The sequence below is a fragment of the Lampetra planeri genome, chromosome 3 (genome assembly GCF_965212315.1).
Source record: "Lampetra planeri chromosome 3, kcLamPlan1.2.h2, whole genome shotgun sequence".
NCBI lineage: Eukaryota > Metazoa > Chordata > Hyperoartia > Petromyzontiformes > Petromyzontidae > Lampetra > Lampetra planeri.
Genome location: NC_136109.1, coordinates 5,312,114 through 5,338,268, shown reverse-complemented (window position 1 = coordinate 5,338,268; position 26,155 = coordinate 5,312,114). Strand labels below are relative to the sequence as shown.

The 26,155-nt window shown below is 48.0% G+C and overlaps 2 protein-coding genes across 2 annotated transcripts in view; both read left to right on the top strand.

Moving 5' to 3' along the window:
• LOC144736793 (uncharacterized) overlaps window positions 1-26,155 on the top strand; it is an 870,278-nt gene that overhangs the window by 85,682 nt on the left and 758,441 nt on the right. The gene's annotated exons all lie outside the window — the stretch shown is intronic.
• Window positions 187-26,155, top strand: LOC144734342 (hatching enzyme 1.2-like). Its single transcript, XM_078616454.1, has 4 exons — window positions 187-265; window positions 4,582-4,698; window positions 6,933-7,050; window positions 25,885-26,155. Exons 1-4 carry the CDS (start codon window positions 187-189, stop codon window positions 26,138-26,140), a joined length of 570 nt encoding a protein of 189 aa, XP_078472580.1. The 3' UTR covers window positions 26,141-26,155.

The following is a 26,155-nucleotide window of genomic DNA, read 5'->3' as shown; positions in this document are numbered from 1 at the left end:
TTGTATTCGCACACCTCTTAAACGGCCGTGAAAGCTTAGTACAATACAACGTATCACAATCCTTTACTTTGCAAGCGACTCAGTACATCAGGATAAATGGAGAATAAACTTTCAGCGATACTGTCGGCCCTTGCCGAACTCCGCTCTTAACAACACATCGTCACTTCTCTCTGCGCGGTGACACCCATGGTTGATGTCGAGGCCATGTCCCTCTCTCAGACTCCCCGCAGCCTGGTCCCTTGCAAGACTGAATTGCACGATCTGTGTCCGTGCTTAAATGAAAATTCGCCCACGTCGGCTCGCCTTCTCACAAAGGACCGGAATATCCTTTGATGTCACTCTGCGGTGGGGGAAGTTGGGCGTGTGTCCGTGTGTGTGTGTGTTCTGATTCAGTCATCTGTTAAGGCTGTGGAAAAGAGATGCCCATTCTGCTACCTCGGTTTATTATTGCAATAAACTCTCTGTGAGTTTCATTTCCCCCGCTTCCCCCTCTGCCCTCGCGGTGGGTGTGGCATTCTTTGCCTCACAAAAGCTTTTCAAGTTGTGTCCTGTTGTACCGTTTGGAAGTTAAAATAAAAACTCATTTTACATCTTACTTTGTAGTTATGATTCTGTAAGTGACTCAATGTATGTTTTGTAGCCGTGTTCACAGTATTTCTATCGTGGTTTGATTTATTTTTAAGGGGAGATGCTTTGTGTGTGCAAATCTTGCTATCACGTGCTGCTGGGAGAACAGAGGCGGCTGGGAGGATTCTCTATGGAATACATTTTATCTTGGTTATGTATGATTTACTTATTTCCCCTTTTATTCTTCTGGGCGACCCTCGGTCCAATACTTCATAATTATTATTTGGTTTATTTTTATTCAAGATTTGTGATTTAGCATTGTTATTACCGCGTGTTTCTTAGGGTTTTATTAACCTTTGTTGTCTAGCTGTATTCAGGGGTTTGTGCTGTTTTACTCGAGTTATGTTTTGGTGTCCTGAGGTTAGAGGTCTAAGTAAGTTTTCACTTAAGCTTTCTCGACTGCCGGAATTCATATTCCTTTTTTTTGTAAAGTCACATCAATATCAAGATACAAGAAACAATATGGGAGATGAATAATAGTAAAATAAGGTAATTAATAACTCTAAGGCCACCAATGTGGCTGCGGTCTGGTTTTAATCTGGTTGAGTGTGTTGACAGTCTATGTTATACACTTATTCTGATCGCTAATTTTTGGATTTGTTCGTTAACTGAGGTAACCAATCTGCGTGGTTTTCGCTGCCCTGGACGAGCTGGCGACATCTGTTTGGCGGCGGTCTTTGAAGTTGTGATGAGATATCCCTAGAATATCATTAGAGAACTCACCCCTCTTTCCTTTGTACCAAGGTTTTTTTTGTATTACCTTTATCTCCGGCTGCCTGGTTTCTGAAAGGCAGCTGTTGTGTGGGGTGTGGGTGGTGGTTACATTTCTGTTTGTGCTCCAAGCGACCCCGCGATTGATTATTTTAAAAAATATTGGCAGAATTATTCTTAATATTGATAATGCAAAAAGGCCTATATATACAACAGATGTCACCGTCATGTTGTGGTGAATGGCGGGTATTGGTATGTGGGCAGTGGGATCCGATAAATATTAATTTAATCAAATTCATTCATGGAGCTTAAACAATGAAAATAAATAAACATTAATGGAGTTACATTGTGCCGAGCAAAGGGCATCCATTATTGTACTCTAAATATATATTCTTCCATGTACATGCTCCCCAATTTCACTAAGCCACACTGACCAGTGCGGTGCAGTATGGCCAACTTACCCCCCAGCTTGCATAGTGTGTGGAGGTCCCCCTCTGTGAGTGGATTGACAACATGGCTTACACGTGTCCACGTATATACACATTACTAATTACAATATTAATTATTTGAAAAACAGATTAAGATTTGGAGGAGGTCTTGACGGAGTTATAATGAATGAATAATCCAGGAGTGCTGGCATTAAGCACATTTCATCAGATGCAGTGATAAAAAGGCAATGACATTGACGATGATTATCACGAGAGTGACGTGAAGACGAGTATAGCAGGCAGCGTGCGTGCATTTCTACCCCTCCACTGTCTCCCTGTCTCTCGCTGTGAGCGCAGCTGAGAGAGAAGCTGAAGGTAGAGACTGAGAGACGAGGTGAGGAGCACTCCGTGTCACTTACACTCAGCGTGTGTCACTTACACTCAGCGTGTGTCACTTACACTCAGCGTGTGTCACTTAAACTCGGAGTGTCATTTACACTCGGTGTGTCATTTACACTCCGTGTGTGTTACACTCCGTGTGTGTTACACTCCGTGTGTGTCACTTACTCTCCGGAATTATCACAACTATCACAGAGCACTCACCTACAACAAAGATCCCCAGAATAGCCTCAACAGACTATTGGGGCAAGTGCTGTTAGCGAGCAGCTATGAAGGCCGGCAAGGCACACGAGGGTGTGGGTGGCCAGCACCATGCTCGGCCGCCTTTGTCTCCTGAGTGGCAATGTTTACACACTGCCAGGTCCTCATTTGAAGCTGAATCGACCTAGAACAGACCCAGGGCTGGTTCACTGGTGTTGACCGTGACCGGGAACCGAACTTGGGTCACTGGATTCGTAGAGCAGAACACTAACTGCTACACTACTGCTCCCCACTCAGTAGTGTGTGACACTAACAACCGCCATTTGCCACTGAGTAACGGTGACGTCACCACGGCGCTTGTGCCAGGCTATTGTCCACTTTAAGGCCACGTGAAGTATCGAAGGCTCGCTGGCAGGAGGTTACGGGACAGACCCAGGTGCTATGGGTTAATTGAATGAGTCTTAATTTTGGAGCTTTCGTGACTGCAGGAATTATTCTTTGGTTCTTTCGGTAAAGTCACGTATAAAGATAAAATAATAAATTAAATAATAGCATACGACGTTTCGATTGCAACACAAGCAATCATCATCAGGTATAATGAAATAGCGACAAAAAATCTAACCAGAAAACCACAGACGGACATATAAGCAGACAGATATCACCAAGATACACAGAGAGAGCAACACAGGTACAGGGGTGATCGTCTCTGTGGGGTGGCTTTAAAATTTAAATAGACAGAGGGGGGCGGAGGCAGAGAGAGGGAGGGGTTAGAGAAAAAAATTACATGTCAATGAGTACGAAGAGACGCGGCTTAGAGGGAGAAAGAACACACTAAATTAAACAACCTAGCAAAGTATCGAAATGTTATGTAAAACGACACAGAGAGTCGGTCAACACACAATTAAGTGTGAAAATTCCAAAGAAAGACATAAAACACTTAAATTCTAACTTAGCTATCTTTGAAATACGTAATCGACCAGGCTATGCGTTAATTGTGTGTTGACCGACTCTCTGTGTCGTTTTACATAACATTTCGATACTTTGCTAGGTTGTTTAATTTAGTGTGTTCTTTCTCCCTCTAAGCCTGCGTACTTTACTACACGTCTCTTCGTACTCATTGACATGTACATTTTTTCTCTAACCCCTCCCTCTCTCTGCCTCCGCCTCCCTCTGTCTATTTAAAGCCACCCCACAGAGACGATCACCCCTCTCTGTACCTGTGTTGCTCTCTCTGTGTATCTTGGTGATATCTGTCTGCTTATATGTCTGTCTGTGGTTTTCTGGTTAGATTTTTTGTCGCTATTTCATTATACCTGATGATGATTGCTTGTGTTGCAATCGAAACGTCGTATGCTATTATTTAATTTATTATTTTATCTTTATACGTGACTTTACCGAAAGAACCAAAGAATAATTGAATGAGGTGACTGGCAGTGTCCTTATGACCTGTTCCGGTTTGGCAGTAGAAGTCTCACTCCAAATCAGTCGAGTGGTATTACCTTTACATCAGCTCTGTAACATTATGGGGAAGCTACCTGGCCTGTTGTTCCATATAAAGCTTCAGGTCTTATCGGCCATAGTTATAACCTCTCTTATCTACAATTGCGAAGCGTGGGGTTTTTAAGGAAAATCTGTGCCAGTTTGAAGCATTAAGTCTGTTCTCCCTCCGTTCCATCCTAGGTACAAACACCCTCGATTGTATGAGTGCACAGATCCTTGAAAGATCTGGACACATTCCCATCCGTTAGCTCTAGCAGTCCAGGCTGCGTTCACTAGGTTATATAGCCTGCATACCCAGTCACTGCATGCCCAAGTAGCTTCTGTTTCACTAGATAGTGGGAGCTAAAGCCTGGAAAGAATATTACCGTGCAGTTGGAAGCATTTGGCCTCCCAACAACAATGAAGGGCAGACGGGCGATACTCAGAACAACGAGCATAGCTCCAGCTGGTTAAAACAAAATAATTTGGCACAGCGGAGACCACAGGTGGTGCATCTGCCAGTCATCTCAGTCAGTCAACCCATAATACCTGGGTCTGTCCTGTGACCTATCAGTGAGCCTTTCGACACGTTACGTGGCTGAAAAATGCATCGAGCCTGGCACAAGCACTGTAGTGATTATTATTGTTGAGTGTTGTAAGAGTCTTACACTGAGAATGAGAGTCTCACAGTGAGTGATGCATGAGTGTAAGAGTGGCGCTGTCTTTGTTCACACAGATTACAGCCTCGAGTGGGGAGACATCGCCGTTCCCAGGAACCGCATCTTTGGGAATAAATGGCCCAAGTCAGAGAACGGCAAAGTCTACGTGCCCTACAAGGTGTCCCTCGCCTTCTGTGAGTGTTCCGCCTCAAGTGCTGGTTTCCTAAGATCTGGAACTTCTTTCAAGACATACACCACCATAATCACACACACTTAACCTCTTTTGCTATGTGCAGCTGGGTGCCTCTTTTGTCTAAAACGATGCTTTCGCTGTTTTGCACCCATACATTTTCCTATTAAAACGTTTGCATGAAATAATTTCATTTTATTATCACTCTAATGATTTAAGAAGCCACAATAAAGGTTGTTTTGGGTTAGATTACGTGAATATAAATGTGTTGTGAAACCTGCCACCACCCGATGCAGCCAATTAGTCATGTAAACAAAATGTGCCAATTAGTTACTACTTCAGCATACCAGTGTGTTGGAGAGTAAACCCACCATTGGAGGCAAAGGCCTACGTGTTAAACTGCCCTAAGTAGCCACCTACATCTAAGCCATTGCTGCTGCTACAGCAACTGCAACATTCCTCTTTGGGAAAAAAGTTTTTGGTTGTTCTTGAAATTAGCGTGAGAAAACGTTATCAGAATTACCATTTAAATTAATCTGTAGAAAAAGTCCTTGAAAGACCTCGCACGCTCCGGTCATGAAATGCTAATTTTCCTGCTCCTTGTGCTTCATCCCTGTTCCTCGATTTTCCTACGCCTAGTTCTTTCTGTGCCTTGTTCACCCTCTTCATTAAAGACCAATATCTTTAGCTGCTTTTAAAATAAACTTTGAGCAATGTACCTCCCACCGCCGGGAGACTGGAAGGGGGACCAGATTGAGGGCAGAGTTCGCATGAACAGAGTGGCACTCGTTTAGAAAAAAGTGCGGCACCCAATGTGTAACAGGGTCTAAATTATGTAGAGCTGTGCTATGTGTGAATTTATAATCAATTGACCATAATCGCTTTTGGGCAAAGATATTGCTGTGATAGGCTGTAGGCGAGTGGATAATAAGGAACATTTGTCTCTGAAGAAAAAAGTTACTCAATTACTTTGTAGGATTGGTGTGTTTGCTTACATTCACCCAAAGATCAAACCATATCCCCAGAGCTTTGATGAATTGATATTTCCTTTGGAAAAGCGTTAGCAAACATTATTTTCAATTCACAAATCATTGACCCTAGTGGAAGAGATGGAATTCTAACTTATGATTGGGATATAATCTCGCAGTTAGTGAATTAGTTATATGTATCTCACTATCACAAAAAATGCGCATCACATAGGATACAGAATCTCAAATGAAGAGGAAGTTCCAGATGTCATACTTGAAGAGGTCAACTCTGTCGATTGTAGTGTGAACAAGGGGATAGTTCCTGGACCAGATGGTATAATCATGAACATTATCAAAGAAGAGGGACATTGCAATGACTAGAGGATATACATTTAGAACCATCATAGTCACATCAGTTATTATTGGCATGCATTCTGACATCACGCAAACTTTGACATCACAGGTCCAGTAATTATATTTGTTACGTCTGATAATTACCAATGACTTGGTTTTAGAAGTAACATACCCTTTATTCGGCATTTAAGGTGATGTAATCACATTCCTTGATTTTGTTTTGATTACTTTATTTAAATTAACATACATACGATAAAGAGAAATACACGCTATCTGAGGCATCCCATCTGCTCTCAGGGACGAATAGTGAACGACCTCAGACCCTAGCGCTGTGGTAGCAAATAGAGAACATTTGTTGTAACTCTGTAATAAACATGACTCTCGATATATAGGAAGTATAACTTTACCTTATTATATACATGGCATAATCATACAAGTAGGCCTCTAACTAAGCCTAGAGAGGCTCGAGTCGGGAATCATGACGATTCCTCAAGTCGCCAGGTGGGGGGACCGTGAAATGAAGATTTTGCACGTGCAGAGAGTCCACTTCGTGTGTTTTTTTATGAATCTGTGCCGCTCACTCAACACAAGTTGTTTAGAAAGCCAGATATCAACGCTGTCAAGGACATGCATTGGGGACTCAATGAATGAGTCATAAGTCAATAAGTCACACATGATTGATGCTTTCCAAGGACAATAGCAACTATGACAAGACTAAAACAATGAGGAAATCACCGCACCTCACCATCAGTGGCCCCTGGGGCCCTCCTCAGGGAGGAGGATCCTGCTGCTGCGGTGCCGTCTGTGTTTCCATCGCTATCACAAGTGCTCAGTGGTCAGCGTGATCCTTCATCTAGCTCCTCTCACACATGGCGACTTACTTGACTCTTGAACCTCCCTCTGTCTCATCGCACAGTTGATGGCGATGTCAAGAAGATCGAGGAGGCTGCGCTGGAGTTTAAGAAGAAAACGTGCGTCCGGTTCATCCCTCGCTCCAACGAGACCGACTACATCTACATCCACGCGTGGGAGGGGTGAGACCCTTAGACCACAGAGACGCAGAGACTACGTAGAGAGGGACACTACAGAAACACGGACACTATAGAGACATGGCTATTACAGACACACAACCGCTACAGAGACATGGATACTGCAGAGACATGGACACTGTGGAGACAAGAACACAATGTGGCATGGCCACTATAGAGACATAGACACTTCAAAGACACTGAGTCTAGACACTGAGTCTACAGTCTACAATGTAGACTGTAGACTCAGTGTCTTTGAAGTGTCTATGTCTCTATAGTGGCCATGCCACATTGTGTTCTTGTCTCCACAATCTCCATGTCTCTGCAGCGTCTGAGTCTCTCTACCATCTGCATCTATGTAGACTCTACATAGATGCAGACGGTAGAGAGACTCAGACGCTGCAGAGACATGGACATTGTTCTGTCCCTTTTTGATATGTACACCCAATGATCACTAATGGCAGTAAGCGCAATGTGGAAATGATAGCCTAGTTAGGATGTCTGGTCATATGACGCTTGATAATTTACAATATCTAGCACAAACAGGTTTGGAATAGCTATCCAGATTGAGGGTCCCCTGATCACATGACTATACAGAGGCTGGTTCAGCGTTTTAAAAATGCAGAAGAGAAGTTGCAATCTTGTACCCACAATACTTGTGAGTAATTCATGTTCTTACTGATGTAGAACACAAGAATATTTCAGTTCATGGCATATAACAGGTTTCAAAGACAGAGTTACACAGCATTCCACATGTGCTCTGATAAAGAGGCCTACTCAGGCATAAGCATGGGCAGCTCATTTTGTTAAAGACTGAGAGATATTGTGAGTCACTCTTGGAATAGCTGCCCTGCATACATCTTGATGGTATATCCAACGCTCCCTAGAGCAAGGATAATGAAGTACAGTGAGGGAAAAAAGTATTTGATCCCCTGCTGATTTTGTACATTTGCCCACTGAAGAAATGATCAGTCTATAATTTTAATGGTAGGTTTATTTGAACAGTGAGAGACAGAATAACAACAACAAAATCCAGAAAACGCATGTCAAAATGTTATAAATTTATTTGAATTTTAATGAGGGGAATAAGTATTTGACCCCTCTGCAAAACACGACTTAGTACTTGGTGGGTAAAACCCTTGTTGGCAATCACAGAGGTCAGATGTTTCTTGTAGTTGGCCACCAGGTTTGTGTTGTATCCTAGCCTTCTTCCATCATTGAGATATAATGAATGAAAACACACCAAAAAGCAGCAAACTGCAAAACACCAGGGGTTGTTAAGTAATGAACTGGAGGGAGCAAAGATACCCAAAAAGGCCAAGGAATTAAATTATTAAATAAGTGGGTCAGCTCAAGGCTGTGCACAGGGGAGGGAGCTGATGTAAACAACCCTGCACGTCTGAACGTGAGGGGGCCTTTGACCTGAAATTAAGAATAACACTCCCAGAGCAGAAGGTTGGATGGCCACAGTGAGACGAATAAGAGCGTTGTATATCTCAAGGATGCAGACTCAGCTGAATAACAAGGCTGCGGGGGTCACCAGAAGTTCGCGTTCGCCTAGTTAAGACGAAAAACTCAATTATTCTGTATTGCTATTAAAGTAACGTTAAAGTCGGGATTTAACAACAGGATAGGCTAAAGTTATTGATATTCACACCCACTCCAATTAAACCAGGCCACAAGTTACGCCTACTGAACCATCACCATCATTAAGTCAATATGAAATGTTATTTCCATACTTTAATACTTTTTATACAACTCGACCCAAAGCATATGACAATCAGAACCTTCCTAAGTCAAAATTGAATCGCACCCAGACAGGAGCGAATAGTCGATATAAGGTTGAAGAGGGAAGGAAATGAAGAGCACGGCGAACTGCAAACGTAAGCAAAAAAGCCGGGAACGACACACCAACCCAGCGACCCACCAGCCCAACAACAGCGAGTCGGGCTTCGACAGGCCATAAAAGTAGAAATAATAACTCCCGGGGTCAGGGGACATCAGAAGAAGCAGGCAGACAAAAACCAGAACTGACTCCAAGGTTCAACCGCCCTCACCTACAAGGAGTGACGGAAATTAATGAGGCCTTGAGTTAAAGGCGTCAGCTGGACAGCAACAACAACGGCAAGCAGAGACAGGGTGAGGCAAAGACTGCGAGGCTATGAAATGCAACTTCATGTCAGTAAAGCCCTGACCAACAAGTTAAGTTAAAGACATCACAATACATAATATCGTACATAACATCAATGTTAACGCTATTCACCGTAAACTATATTCCGCTTATATAACCATGCAGACACCAAGGAATACGAATTCCTAGGATCAAGAAACTTACCCCTTAACCTAAGATATCGGAAATAAATTAATAATAATAAGCCTATGCATGAAAAGACCAAAGTAAAACTTATGAAAAGCCAGGATAACGGGATGAATCACCACCAGGTCGAATATAAAATACATAATAAAAGAGCGATGTTAAACCCAGGGTCGGAGAGAAAGGGAGATCCCGGCCGTCTTTGTATCCCCGCAGCGCGGGATAAGAGTGTGTATACGCTCGGGGAGGCACCTCCACTTGGGTCAAGCACCACGATGGGAAACGGCAGACCTTAGGTTACATACAGAATCATAACTGTGAAATGGTAAGGGACAAATGTTAAAACTTTTTAACCATTTCCTTGTGCATCGGTGAGGGTCGGAGGGAGTGTTGCCCTCCCTCCAGGTCGTGCAACACGGACAGAGACGCCTGTGAGACGATTTGTAACGTCTGTGTTTTGGTTCATGAAGAAGGCCAGACAAGAGATAATATTGCACCCAGACAGAGAGACGACTTCGAGGCAATTTGTAACATCTGATTGTTTGCTCGTGGATTTTATGGAGGGAGTATGACAACGGAATATACCGTGGGTGATGCACACAAGGACAAGGACATACGGACACACACATGGACACACCTACCTACGGACAGATCCTGACACAGCAAAAATCGAAAGAAACCCCGCCTTGTGGGCAGGACCCAAAAGGGATTTTTCGGCATAAAAGAAAGGACCCTGAGCATTGGAAACCAGCTCGACCGGGAGGGTCGACTCAGGAGCGAGCTGCGACCAGCGGGTCGGCTCGACTCATCTTCAGCTCGACCGGGAGGGTCGACTCAGGAGCGAGCTGCGACCAGCGGGTCGGCTCGACTCATCTTCAGCTCGACCGGGAGAGTCGACTCAGGAGCGAGCTGCGACCAGCGGGTCGGCTCGACTCATCTTCAGCTCGACCGGGAGGGTCGACTCAGGAGCGAGCTGCGACCAGCGGGTCGGCTCGACTCATCTTCAGCTCGACCGGGAGGGTCGACTCAGGAGCGAGCTGCGACCAGCGGGTCGGCTCGACTCATCTTCAGCTCGACCGGGAGGGTCGACTCAGGAGCGAGCTGCGACCAGCGGGTCGGCTCGACTCTTCAGCTCGTCTGGGACTCAGCCGAGTTCGATCGGCTCACCGGAGCCGGCTCTCGGGGCTCGACTCAAGCGGCTCCCCATCTCCTCTGCAGGCGGGCAAGACCCGCTTGACAGCTCAACTCGGCCTGCGTGGGTCAACCTCTGCCGAGTCGGAGGTCTCTGCTGCCGTCAGCGTCGCGGTTTGGCGACGAGGCGACGACCCAACACTGCACGCTGCGAGCGAGCTGTGGGCGCCACCTACCGACCGGGCATCCAAACCAATTCACCACGGTGACAGGGGAGCGACTGATACGTATGACACGCACCGCCCCCTCACCACACGACCACCAGGCGTCTGTTTGACATAAAGAACCGACTCCGAACACTGACTATTCAAGACAACTCTTACCACTCAAAAACACTCGAGACCGAGTGATGGCCATCCGTCGTTTATAAGAGTATTCGTAATTTTTATCTTTAATATTTAGTGGGCTGTACTCTTAATCGCATAAATTCCCAACAGATCCATCAATACGAATTGATTCTTGGCACCTCCTTCCGCCAAGCCACGCTCACGTGGGGAGTGGTGGCCCACCAGATCCTTATCAGGTGATCTGGTCCCCAATTAGTAAACTTGATAAGATAACGATCTTCGGAAAAGGAGCACCGTCGCAGGCCCTTACTCCGAGCCATTCTGTTGTCAGATAACCTGCCAATGTATCTGTTGAGATTGGTGCCTTTAAGAATAATAACTGTTTTTGATTGTGTTTTTCATCACCGTATAATCTTCCAAGTATTTTTCAGTCATAATCGCCGCACGTACTCGCATCCTCTACAGAATATTCAACTGTCCCGTGACCCAAGGTGCTAACAACGTGATAAGGGTTGCATATGATCAATAAGGAGTGCGGTACTGCGTGAACAATATTGAGTAATCATTCATTAACGTTAAGGTTTTTCTTAGCATAGTATTTGCATGTTTTAACGACTCTCTCTCACTAACAACCATCGCGTTATGCGGGATACATGTGCCGTTGTCAAAGTGAAATCAGACAATCATTGATGATACTGTATTGATGCCGTGTTGACGTTCCGGGGATTGAGAGTTCGCATACTATATCATAGTTGAGGTTGAATTAGTAATAAATTGATTAATACAGAAGTGGTTGTGTGATTCTTTCCTGAAATCTATGCATAAGATCTGCTTCTGCGTTGAGATCTGAACTTGGTGACCTTAATAAACACACTAATACATACTCAGTAAATGTTAAAGCGATAACGGGGTGAACCGGGGACCTAAAAAAATAAGCGAGAATGAGACGAACCTAGACAACGATGCCGAGTTAATCTAAGTTAATCTTGTATACTTACACCACACCTGCATAACTGCATACGATTAATTGCCTTATTCCGATCGATAACCCACCCTCGTCACCGAGGCGGGGTCTGGTTATCATAACGACTTGCATTATCATAATTACACCCACTCGCATAATTACTACGATTACCTCTCGAATTGGCATAATTAAATGTGCATAATTACATAAATTAACATATTTCCGGATAATTACACATTTGGCCAAATTTCATTTGATTATTATTATTTTCACTGAATATTCATAACCCACATATACAACATAATAATTTCACCCACGCACGCATACAACATATCAAAATTTTGATACCCGACATATACAACATTTGCACACATCTCAGGAGGGATTTTGTCCCACTCCTCTTTGCAGATCTTCTCCAAGTCATTAAGGTTTCGAGGCTGACGTTTGGCAACTCGAACCTTCAGCTCCCTCCACAGATTTTCTATGGGATTAAGGTCTGGAGACTGGCTAGGCCACTCCAGGACCTTAATGTGCTTCTTCTTGAGCCACTCCTTTGTTGCCTTGGTCGTGTGTTTTGGGTCCTTGTCATGCTGGAATACCCATCCACGACCCATTTTAAATGCCCTGGCTGAGGGAAGGAGATCTCACCCAAGATTTGACGGTACATGGCCCCGTCCATCGTCCCTTTGATGCAGTGAAGTTGTCCTGTCCCCTTAGCAGAAAAACACCCCCAAAGCATAATGTTTCCACCTCCATGTTTGACGGTGGGGATGGTGTTCTTGGGGTCATAGGCAGCATTCCTCCTCCTCCAAACACGGCGAGTTGAGTTGATGCCAAAGAGCTCCATTTTTGTCCCATCTGACCACAACACTTTCACCCAGTTGTCCTCTGAATCATTCAGATGTTCATTGGCAAACTTCAGACGGGCATGTATATATGCTTTCTTGAGCAGGGGGACCTTGCGGGCGCTACAGGATTTTAGTCCTTCACGGCGTAGTGTGTTACCAACTGTTTTCTTGGTGACTATGGTCCCAGCTGCCTTGAGATCATTGACAAGATCCTCCCGTGTAGTTCTGGACTGATTCCTCACTGTTCTCATGATCATTGCAACTCCACGAGGTGAGATCTTGCATGGAGCCCCAGGCCGAGGGAGATTGACAGTTATTTTGTGTTTCTTCCATTTGCGAATAATCGCACCGACTGTTGTCACCTTCTCACCAAGCTGTTTGGTGATGGTCTTGTAGCCCATTCCAGCCTTGTGTAGGTCTACAATCTTGTCCCTGACATCCTTGGAGAGCTCTTTGGTCTTGGCCATGGTGGAGAGTTTGGAGTCTGATTGATTGATTGCTTCTGTGAACAGGTGTCTTTTATACAGGTAACAAGCTGAGTTTAGGAGCACTCCCTTTAAGAGTGTGCTCCTAATCTCAGCTCGTTACCTGTATAAAAGACACCTGGGAGTCAGAAATCGTTCTGATTGAGAGGGGGTCAAATAATTATTTCCCTCATTAAAATGCAAATCATTTTATAACATTTTGGACATGTGTTTTTCTGGATTTTGTTGTTGTTATTCTGTCTCTCACTGTTCAAATAAACCTACCATTAAAATTATAGACTGATAATTTATTTGTCAGTGGGCAAACGTACAAAATCAGCAGGGGATCAAATACTTTTTTCCCTCACTGTAATAGAGCCCACTGAAGTGGTCTGATGTGTAGTCTCACCCAGAGCACAATCGCCGTAGTGAAGGTCATGTGCTCCAGAAGGACTCGGATATACCTTGTCTTGGTCACCAGTCCGGTTTGCAGCTCTTGAACCTGGTGGCTTATGAGCAGTGCCTTGTAGTTTGGAAGCTGCATCTGACCTTAGTCCATCCAGATGTTGGTACCAAGATGGTAGATAACTGAGTCGTTCGGAGGAAACAATTGGCTTGGTTCAGAGACGTGTTGCCGCTCTGATCAAGTCACCAAATTTGGGTAAATGTGAACACCCTTCTCTAGCCGCCAGGAAGTTCATGAGTCACTTGGTGAACAGCATTGGAGCAGGGGCCAGTACACGTAGCGTTGCCTAGAGCATAGAGCTGCAGCTACTGGAAGTACCGCAGGTGCATGGAAACATGCAGATAGGCATGCATTGCAAGTAAGGCATTTAGCATTCTTACATCCAGGATTGCCCTGTAGCCCACATAACTTTTCTGACCATGAAACATCTGGAGTAAAACCCCAGTCCTTGTTGATTGGCAGCAACATGTTGAATGGCTTCTATGTTGAGAAGTCGTGAAATTTATTTGGTGAGCATCTGAGAGAGCTCTAGATCTTCCAGCGGAAGTGAAGGCTTGAACCCACTGAAACGTGGGGCTTCTGTAAGTCCCAATGACTCAGACCCATGTGTCCGGTGTCGTGCATGCCCACATAGTTATACAGTCGCCTATGCATGCAGGAGACTAGGGGGTTCAGCTGCTTTACTTGGCACCATCAGTGCTGCTAATGCTTGTATGCCGTGGTGGTTGTGTCAGTTTGGCACTGTGGGTATTTGTGCTTCTCCTTTATTCTGCCTCCTGCAAAGCTGGATGTGTAGGCTGGTTTCCTGCTGTAGTACTGGGACTGGTGTCTGGAGGCCTGCAGGGGACAAAATGACTTATGTGCCTCTGCCTTCCTTCCATCGTAAGTCGTTCCATCAGGTCCTTGTGAGAGTGGTTCTCCCCTTCGAATAGTACAGTGCACAAGACCACCCTTGAATTGGTGGTCAGCTTTTGTCCCCTTATGTCAGATCACCCTTCTGCCCGTTACAGCAGAAGCCACCATCAGGGATGTGTTTTTGAACAAGTATCTTCTTGCATCAAGCTAGGCCTGGTGAAACTGCTGGTCCTCCTTGGGCCTGAGAGTTTCCATCGACTCGGGAATGAACTTGGCTGCGAACGCCATGTACGTAGAGATCTATATGGCGGAAGCTGCGGCACAATGACCTTTATCCATGCCCCGTCCATAGCATCTGATAGGGCCTAGCAACAGGGTGACCTTGGTGCACCTTCACTACCATAGCTGCAACCACATGTGGTATGAAGCGAATGCGTAAAGGTCCACCTTGTCCAGTGCATAATGGGCATTGAGGTTATGCCTGGTCCATGTTGCCTCGGCTGGTTTTGCCCATTCCCCGCAGATCTACTTCATCAGAGACTCTGGAAGCAAAACAGTTGTATTTCTTGCTGGCAGACCCCTGGTAAGAATTGTCTTCGACTTGATTGGCTCCAGTTGTTTTGGTTCAGAAGCTTGAGCTTGATCTTCCTCGTCAGTGAGCACAGGCAGTCATGTGGGAACATTCATTTCTCAGTTCTCTCTTTGACGAATCTCGGTCCAAGTGTAATAAAAGACTTGACCACGATCTCTGGCTCAGTGTCCTTTATTTGGTCCGTACTGTATTACCCACACGGCTGTCTCCTCTTTGCTCAGTCCCCACAGTACTGACTCCGATGTCTCTCTCTTCTCCACCAGCAGCCCCTCTGTTGGCCTCTGTCGCTCCTGTAGCCCCCACAGCAGCTCCGCTGCTGTTACTCACTCTCAGTCCCCCTGGCTGTAATCGCTGCTGCTCTTCTCCCTCTTGCTTACTCCGCAGCGCTGACAGCCTCGTGCTGTCTCTCTCTCTCTCTTCGTCGCTCCTGCGACTCTCTGCAGCCACACCGTTGCCTCTAACACACAGCCTTCCTGGCTGTACTCTCCGCAGCTTCTCACCACCCTTTAGCTCCCTGCTATTCTCCGGGGTTGGCTCCCGCTGGCCAACGGTGCCCCCTCCTCACGTTCGCCCGCGCGGCCCCACTCTTTTCCATTCACACCCCGACTGACTTCTCTTTCCGGTTTACCCACTTAAGGACCCCAACCTTTCACCCACGTCACTTGGCTCCGCCTCCCCGTGACGTCACATCCGGAAGGTCGCTCACGCCCGCATTACACCACCCTCCCCCGTAGAAAAAACCCAGCCGACCTCGGCTGAACAATACCAAAGCGTAATGCGGTGAACCGACCTTCCGCGCTAAAGGACACCAAGCATGCAATATAACAACAGAACAATAACAACAAGTAACATCACGGACGTACAGAAAGCATGCAATAAATACAAGGGTAAGAACAAGAACAACAACACAACATACAATCAACGAAACGTAAGTGATTTAGAGCGTGTGCGGGTCGCCGGCCCGTCCCGGACGGTCGGCGGCCCGCTCGCAGAACGGGAACGCGATGGAACTCGATGAATGACAGGGGGTAATTCTCCTGTTGCGGTTGGAAGTCCACCAACGTCCCGTGTTCCCGAAGAATCAGTCTTGGCCGTGTCCTTTGAATGTGCCTGCGGCGGGGTCGGAAGGGCTGCAGGGCTCGAAGGTCTCGCAGACCTGGCAGGCGCCCTCTGAGCAGGGCCCCTCGTCCCCCTCGGTGTCACGGCCGACCTGTCTGGAACAGGTACGACAGGCGCTCAAGCAAGATCAGTGGACGCAGGCAGGGGAGAGTCGGCAGCAACAGACCCCGGCAAGGCAACATTGGGAGATGACGCATCACGTAGGGGAGCAACATATGGTTTCAACCGCGACGTATGAACAAACCAACGGCGAGAACCAATCTGAACGCGCGCCGACTGTGGATTGGGAACCTCAATGAGGCGCACAGGACCATGCCAAGGTTTGTGCAATTTAGGAGAGGTCCCCGGCCGCACCTGCGGGCAATGGAGCCAGGCCAGGTCACCAACCTTCCAGGGGCACTCCCCCTCGGACCGCCGAGCATACCGCTCGTTCCGGGCCTGGGCTTTGGCCGTAGCCACGCGGGCATTTTCCCGCGCCTCCGTGACCCGGCGAACCGTGTCCTGAATGTATTCAGGGAGTGGTTTACGAGGTCCCTTCACCCCAGTACCCAATTGCACATCCACCGGAGGCACGTTTTCCCGACCATACATAAGGTAAAACGGCGAATACCCTGTAGCCGCATGAGGCGTCATCCTGTACGCCGAAAGCACTCCGGGGATGTGCAGATCCCAATCTGATTGCTGTTCACTCACAGTATGGCAAAGCATGGCAGACAATGTCCTGTTCAGCCGCTCAACCATACCATCCGTCTGCGGATGGTATGGGGATGTCCGTATTTTCTTAGTCCCAAGGCCCGCGCACACTTCCGCCAATAATTTAGAAGAGAAATTTCGGCCCTGGTCCGTGAGGAGTCTCTCAGGCGCCCCCTTGTCCATAATATACCCAAACAAAAAGGCGTCGGTGATGGCTGCGGCCGACTGATCGGGCAACGGCCAGGCCATCGGCCAACGGGAGAGATACTCAACCCCTACCAGCAAATATTTATTTCCCCTCGCCGATGGTGGGAAGGGTCCTAATATGTCCAGTGCCACCAATTCATTGACTCGAGACACCTGAATCGACTGGAGAGGCGGCACGTAAGGATGTTTAGGCGGCTTACGTCGGGCGCACTCAGGGCACGCGCGCACGTGCCCTACGACATCTGTCGCCATGCCGTGCCAAAAATAATGACGTTGCAACGTCAACAAAGTCTTCTGCACCCCTAAATGTAAGAGTGTCTCACAATGGAGAGTCCTAATCAACTCGAATCGCAAGGACGTCGGTACCACCACACACCAGCTTTCCTGGACCCCTTCTCGCCACATAAGCAGACCATCTCGGAGAGCGGTTCGCGGCCCCACAGCCGAACTCGGACTCCCATTGTCCCTCGTAGACCGCTTCCGCATGGACAACAACGACTCATCCATCATCTGTTCCCGAATCCAGACAGACCGCGGCAGATTCAAAACCCCGTCAGTCGGTCCCGGTTCCATCGGAGTATCCGACTTCTCGACGGCCAACGTAAGCGGCTGAGGGGGGTTCAGAATCGGCGAACACCTATGCGTCCCCGACTCACATTTGCAAGGGGCTCGCCGCGGTAATCTGGAAAGTGCGTCAGCGTTCGCATGGCGCACCCCCTTCCGATGTTGAATTTGGAAGGAAAATTCCTGTAGCATGTCCAACCAACGTGCCCACTGTCCGAATGGCTGGTCCATTTTAAGTGCATATTGCAAGGCCGCATGATCCGTTCGCACAACAAAGGAACGACCGTAAAGGTACGGTCGAAATTGCCGTAGGAAAAAAACAACCGCCAAAAGTTCTCTACGAGTGACACAGTAGCGAGTTTCCACAGGAGACAAGACTCGGCTACCATACGCCACGACGCGCTCTACACCCCCTTTAGACTGTGATAACACCGCCCCAATACCTGTGTCACTCGCGTCCGTATCAAGAATGAATGGGCGATCAAAATCGGGATAATCCAATGTTGGGGCCGTTGCCAATAGATCACGCAGACTCCGAAAGGCCGCCTCTTCCGGCTGTCCCCAAACAAACTTCCGTCCTTTACCCGTAAGGAGATGCAAGGGCCTCGCAATCGTCGCAAACCCCGGCACAAATCTTCGGTAATACGAGGCAAATCCCAAAAACCGCCGAACATCCCCCACGGTGGCCGGAGTCTGCCAATCCCGGACGCACGCCGTCTTTTCCGGATCCGTGGACACCCCCTCAGCACTCACAATGTGCCCCAGATAACGGACGGACCGTTGCAGTAGGTGGCATTTCTTTGGTTTAAATTTTAAATTCGCAGAGCGCATCCTCGTGAACACTGTCTCCAGCCGTGTTAAATGTTCCTCAGATGTGCGGCTGAAGACAATGATATCGTCCAAATATATAAGACACGTCTCCCACTGCAACCCCGTCAAAACGAGCTCCATCAATCTTTGAAATGTGGCAGGGGCCGCATTCAATCCCATCGGGAGGCAGTTAAATTGAAATAACCCCTGCGGCGTACGGAAAGCGGTTTTCTCCCGTGAGGACTCGTCAAGGGGGAGCTGCCAAAATCCCGAAGAGAGGTCCAGTGTGGAAAAGAACTTAGCCCCCGACAATGCGTCAAGGGAGTCGTCCATACGCGGCAGGGGGTACGCATCTGCCACCGATATCTTATTCAATTTCCGGAAATCAACACAAAATCGCAAGTTGCCATCCTTTTTCTTAACCAAGACCACAGGAGCGCCCCATGGGCTGTTAGATGGCGATATGATGTCCGCAGCCAACATGCCTTCTACTGCCCCCCGAATGTGTTCTCGCTCCGCAGGACTCATCCGATGCGAATTTAATCGAATAGGGGCAGCGTCGCCCGTCTCAATGTGATGGGAAAGCAACGATGTGCGGCCCAGATCCAAATCATCGGAGCTGAACACATCCGAATACGTCAACAACAATTTACGCAGCGCATCACGTTGCTCCACGGACAGGGAAGAATTTTCGTCACATAAGTTAGCAATCCAACGATTATCCGAACCGCCGGGGTTGGAAACACCAGCGACCACTCCCCGGCTATGCGGACAATCGTGCGTCGCAAACGCCGTAGTGGCATGTGCCACAACCGTACCGGCCGGAACACGGATGTTTTCCACCCCCGCGTTAAGCACCTGTAAAAACGGTAATTGATCCGGCCGGACAATGGTCTGTGCCCCAACTAACGCCAATCCTGTTGTTATCGTGGCGGATGGCGACAACAAGACCCCTACTGCTCCCAGACGATTAGGCAGGGGCTTCCGATACCGCAAGGGTATAAGCATCTGTGAACCAGGTGGGATGTCCACAGATGCGACGGACAGCGCCTGCACCTGTACGGCCGAAGCAGGTCGCCCCCAGGGCGACGGCAGAAACGATATTTGACGGCCACCCGGCAATTCAATACAATTCTCATTGATTTTGATCAAAATGGCCATTTTAGCCAAAAAATCGGTGCCTAATAAGCAAGGAACCGCCAAAGATCTTGATATTAACACAACACCCGAAGCCGACACATCCCCAATAGAAATCTTAGCATCCACCTGGCCCACGATACCCATGCTACCCCCCGTTCGCAGTGACGCACGACCCATAAACCGGGCGCACAGCCCCCGGCGGGATGCACAACAGATGGAAAATGACATCCGATATAATAGTCGCAGACGCTCCGGAGTCGACCAAAATGCGCACGTCCACCCCTTGTATAGACCCCGGTACAGTGGACGAACCCGTAGCGGCCGCGACAACTCTCCGTGCCAATTTGCGCCACTGCGTCACCGAGCGACAAGGCCCCGTCGATGGCCTATCATGAATAACAACAATAGGGTCGCGCAACAAAGGTGATGGGTGAGGTGCAAAGCCTTGCCGGGTGTCTGGTGTGTGCCGACATGCCTGTTTCGGAGGGTCTTTGGGCGGCTTGTCCGGTACTGAAACCTCCCACTGCGGCGGACCCGGGAAGCGGGCCCAGCAATCCTTGGCGTAATGGCCCCTACGGCCGCAGCGGAAGCAATCGGCATCGTTGCGCCGAAGCGCAGGCCTTGCATCCCGACGGCCCCGTTCCGATGGCGTAGCGCGCGGCCCCGGGCCTCCGCGTCCCGACCATGGAGAGGAGGCGGCCGTCAGCTCCCGAGGACCCCGCTCATCCGGCACATAGACCGCCTTTGTGGGGTCCCACCCCATCGCGCCTCCTTCCTTGACGGGCCCACCCGTCCATGCCGCCACTTGCTTCCAGCGACGGAGATTAAACTGCGCATCCAGACACTTTGCTGCCGCCCGGGAAGTGAGCTTTTCATGCCCACACACAGGCATGGGGATCCCCAGATCCCGAGACAGCTCCAGCATTTTGCCTAATATGAGAGGCTCGAGCAGGTCCTGTGGCGTCTCCGGATAAGCTGCCATGGCCAGCTCCAGCACCGCACCTCTGAACGCCACGGGCGATTCCTCGGGTGCTCGTTGTCGTTGAGCGAATCGCCGATGCGCATCGTCAGGTGGCTCATAAGCGTCGGCCATTTCTTCAAAAACTCCGCATAAAGTCTTCTTCTTATCGGCCGTTATGGAACGGAAAAATCGAACCGATTCGTCGTCCAGTAGAGTTGGCAACACTTCCAAGGCCTCAGCATCGGTCCATCTTGCTGAACGTACCGCCGACAAGAATCGGCAGGCGAAAGCGCTCCAATCGCCCCCGATGGAGAATTCCTTAACTGTGGTGAGGTGGCGACTCCGACTCCTCTTCACGTTCTCTTCAATTGTTGGTTGTTCTGGAGGCAAATTCAAAAAGGCGTCGGCCCGCGGCGTGTCCAAGATGGCGGTTTGGCGCCGCGGGACGCGCAAGATGGCGGCTTCTTGCCGCGTGGCTAATGGCGGCGGCAGGGCAGGCAACGTGGCGGCCCGTGGAGCACCTTCAGCTTCCTCCGTCGTCCTCGGCGTGACGAGTTGACATAGCTGCGCCAGGACGTCCTTGAGTGCCTCCAGTTGCACCGCCATCTGTTGCCATCTCTGATCAGCGTCCGATGATGTTGACGGCCCCGCCATCGCGCCGACATCTTCCACACCCGTCCCCATGCTCGCTTCAGCAGAGCTCTCCTCCACCACCCCAGCAGGATCCATGGTTGGAGGGAATTCGTCGTCGTCGGACGATGAAGCTGATGCTGGCGGCGGAGTAATCTTCTTCCTCACTTGCTTCGACATGCCGTTTCACTTCTGGCACCAGTGTAATAAAAGACTTGACCACGATCTCTGGCTCAGTGTCCTTTATTTGGTCCGTACTGTATTACCCACACGGCTGTCTCCTCTTTGCTCAGTCCCCACAGTACTGACTCCGATGTCTCTCTCTTCTCCACCAGCAGCCCCTCTGTTGGCCTCTGTCGCTCCTGTAGCCCCCACAGCAGCTCCGCTGCTGTTACTCACTCTCAGCCCCCCTGGCTGTAATCGCTGCTGCTCTTCTCCCTCTTGCTTACTCCGCAGCGCTGACAGCCTCGTGCTGTCTCTCTCTCTCTCTCTTCGTCGCTCCTGCGACTCTCTGCAGCCACACCGCTGCCTCTAACACACAGCCTTCCTGGCTGTACTCTCCGCAGCTTCTCACCACCCTTTAGCTCCCTGCTATTTTCCGGGGTTGGCTCCCGCTGGCCAACGGTGCCCCCTCCGCACGTTCGCCCGCGCGGCCCCACTCTTTTCCATTCACACCCCGACTGACTTCTCTTTCCGGTTTACCCACTTAAGGACCCCAACCTTTCACCCACGTCACCTGGCTCCGCCTCCCCGTGACGTCACATCCGGAAGGTCGCTCACGCCCGCATTACACAAGGATTACTCTTGCCAATCAGGAGTTATGTCGCATATTCGGTCCTTTCCAACTTGGCTCTCCTCTGAACAACTTCTTTGTCACAGCCTCCTGCATGAAGGTGTGCATCTGATGCTTGTTCAGCTGCATCTCAGGTTCCTGGAGGTTGATGCTTCCGCAGCGAGATGTGGGATAAGTGGCACTGATCTCTGTCCTGTGACATCATGTGAAAACAAGATGTTCTTGTCTGCCCTAGCAGATTGCGGGGTCTGTGGCAAACACATCAGCTGTCTGGTCTGGACCATAAGGACCTCCATAAGGGCCTCCAGAGCTGCTCTATCACTCTGATGAGGACGTTCTTGCCTGCATGGAATGTGCGGTCAAGTTCCCGACGAGGGTTCTGTCAGATCCATCCCCCGAGATGAGGTCCTCTTCCCTGGACGGCTGGTCAGAAGAACTGACAAGCGCCTCCATTACTAAATGTCTTCCACTGTTTTCATCTGGTGTGGCAGCTTGGATCTCCTAGAATTGCACAATGTGTATAAGTCTGCCCGCTGTACACCCCGAATTTGTCCGAGCCTTTATCGACAGAGTTGCTGGCTCTACGGCTGGCCTTAATAATAAAGTCGCCACGGGGAGCGGCTGACGTGTAGTGGCTCTGACAGTCCTGGTGGCACTCCAGAGAAAAATGGTGACCGCAAGTTGCCGCACAATCTAAGCATGAGCCATGCTCTGGGCTGCAAGACTTACATGACATGACCCTTTTTGTGGGAACGGTGACATACCAGGGGGTTCACACTTCATAAGACTTGCCTCCCACAACGTGATAACAGAGGGGGCCTCTTTAATGGTGAAACATTGGAGGAAAGTTGTGAGGCAATTTGTGCAGCTTAGCCCACTTGACTTCTCTCTCGTTTATTGAAACAAGAGAGATTATCGCAGTCAGCAAGTTATCCTTATCATAATTGACTTCAAGACACGTAAAACAAAAAAGTGGATGTTGGCACTCATTTACAATGCACACCTACAGTACATAAGCGAACTTTTAGGCGACAAGTGTGTAATGGCATTACAATAACAACAGTTAATCAAGCTGTGTCACGAGTATTAGAGTTTAAAAAATGTGGACGTGCATCAAAAACCAGACAGTCCAAATAGCGAAAAAAGAGGCAAGAAAGGATAGACATACAGTTTCCTGATTGTTTGAGAATCTGCGTTAATATATCGTAAATATGCAACTATTAACTAGGATGGTTCTATCCTGAACTGCAACTTATCCCCAGGTGCAGAAAGAATTGAAACTTATAGGGGGTGGAGAAGTGTGACGATGGCCGGGACGGGAACTTTGTGCTCGCCCACGAAAGCCTTATCTGCAGCACATCCCGTAGCTGGAGGGGAATTGCTACATTTTCAGAATAACATTGGAGCATTGACCAGTATAGGATGAAGAGAAATACCTATTTTTTCCATTTATACATCATAGTCGTACTGGGACTGTGCTGAGCCAGCGTGGCGTGGGTCAGGAAGAATAGGCTACTATCCTACTCCACAAGGCAAGCTATGTAACTGATATACCAATGTGTGACATAAAGACATATAGATGACGTGGTAGAGCTGTGTTTACGTTGAACTGATAGACCTCAGGTGAATTGCACACTTAATTATCCCAGCTATTTGCAGGGCTCGGCCCAGAGCCAGATTCGAATATCTTGAGCCAAGCGTAGTATGGCTAGCTTCTGGCTCCGTAAAACACCAGTAGAAAACCACTTTTCCTGTGCTGGCCCCGTGCTGGCATGGCATGGATGTGCAAGTGGAAAAGGGGTATAAGGGAGACAACTGAGTTCAATTGTGATAGACACATTAGCTTTCACTGCATATACAGGCAGACCTCGCTTGGCGCTCAAGATGCGTTCCTGGAGAATTGAGCTTGAATCTAATCGGCGTTAAAATGGGTCATTATACCATTGTAGATATGGAGGGGCGTTCCCGACAGCATTTTCTTCTAAATGGGGTATAGATAATAGCACGCGAAATAATACAGATGTAAATATTTATTTCATGAATAAAAAATAATATAGATTTTTATTTATTATTTATTATGGACTGTAATCACCAGTGCTTCCTACTGTATGCCTACATGGCACAGCGGTGGGAGACGGGGTTGGAGGAGCTACTGCCGGGAAGATGGGCCAGGCTTAGACCCGTATCTACCTGACACTCACCAGCCTTGACCAACCTTAGCACTTGCATTTTAAAATCCAAAGTAATATTTTTCCTTGACACTTTGGTAAAATTGACATAATTGACATTCGCAGGCCCTTTCCCAGACATTAAGGGTCGAATTTGCAACAAAAACGAAAATAAGGCAAGAGTGAGACCATGGCAGAGCAAACAAAAGTCAGTGGGCCGGGTGTTTTAAAAAAAAAAACTGGTGAGCACTTGGCTCAGACCGTACGTCGCTCTGATTGGCTGAGCGAATGTAAACAAAGATGGCGGTGGGTGCGCTTCCTTGTGAATTGATGTGTTCTCTCGTAAGCACATTTTAGATTCTTGGATTTTGGTAAAAGTTTTATCCAGGACAAAGAGCACTCTAACGAATCAGTGTTATACTGGGTAGTGCTAAGTGAGTTCTGCCTGCATATAATTTGTTAATGAAGATCTCAATTCAGAAACCAACCATGTTCAAAAGCTGGATTTAGAAATGGTGATTTGTATATACCTTATACATGCCATGCAGAGAGTAACTACATATCAGAAGGGAAGTTATGCAAGGAGATACACTGTTGCCAAAGTTGCTTACAGCAAGAGTTGAATAATTTTTCTGAAAATTGGAAATGAAAAATAAATATTAATCACCTCGGTTTTGTCAATACCAATATCCGCCATTCGCCACTCAGTGACGTTGACGTCACTGTGGCACCTGTGCCAGGCCAGGTGCACTTTAAGGCCACATGAAGTGTCAAAGGCTCGCTGACAGGAGGTCATGGGTTGACTGACTGAGATGACTGGTAGATGCACCAGCTGTGCCCCCTCCTGTGCCAACTTGCTGCATTTTAGCTCCCGGCGCTCCACTCGTTGTTTTGAGTGTTGCTTCTCTGCCCTCCGTTGTTGGAGGGCAACTGCCTCCAACTGGCCAGTAGGGTTCTTCACAAGCCTCCTCCATAGTTATTAGTTATTATATAGTTAGATAATTATTATAACAAGCAATCAGAATGAGTAACAGGAAATGGTTGAAGAACTTAATAAAATAAAGGGAAAACACGTTTAATTTGCATTGTCTGGCACCCCCTCCCTTGGTCACCCCTTTAATGTTTCATGTTGCCTAACTATCATTCCTGTATCTACAGGTCCCATTTATTTCTTAATGAACCTGCTTCAATCCAAGGAGTTTATGCCCCGGTATAGAAACTCAAATGGCTGAACACGCGCTGACCCCTAGGGCCCTCAACATGACCTACCTCCCTCACTCATCCCTCCCGTTCCGGTGATCATTTCATCTGCTCGATTTAAATGTTCTCAATACTCGCTCCACTCAGACCGGTCCTTCACCATTTGTATAACTTGCATCTTGAACTGCATAGCCCCAGAAACAGCCAAGGATTACCTCAGTTACCCTCCCCGTGCCCTCGCCCTTCAGTCATCCATTCTTTTAAACATTTGTTGTCAGTGGTAGTGTCGTTTATGGTGAAGGGTTGTATTATAATATGTGTGGGTGTGTGATGATAATTATATGTATATGATAGAAGTGACATCCTGGACTCCTGCAAGGTAATATCTCTTGTCCAATGACCATGTTGTTATAACGAAATCAAATTTATTCTAACGATTCGTGGAAATGATGGCACAAATAGAGTCTGTCATCATGTCACTGCAAAAGCTGGTTATCTGTAAGCGGGATGTTTGACATTCATTTTCTAAACTGTGGGCAAGTAGTAATGGAGTCTATTGCGGTTGTCTCTGCAGGAACTGGTCGTTCCTTGGCTGTCACGGTAGGGACCAGGCGCTGTCCTTGGACCCTGGCAAGGTGACCAAGGGCGTTGTTCTGCACGAGTTCATGCATGCACTCGGCTTCTACCATGAGCACAGCCGCATCGATCGCGACAAATACATATTGATGCTGATTGACAACGTCAAGCCAGGTACGTGGCTGCCTTTGAGTTGCTGCCAAAGAAGGTTTCACTTCACATTGAACAAGTGGTGGCAATATTTAATTGGCTAGGAGGACACTGCCTTT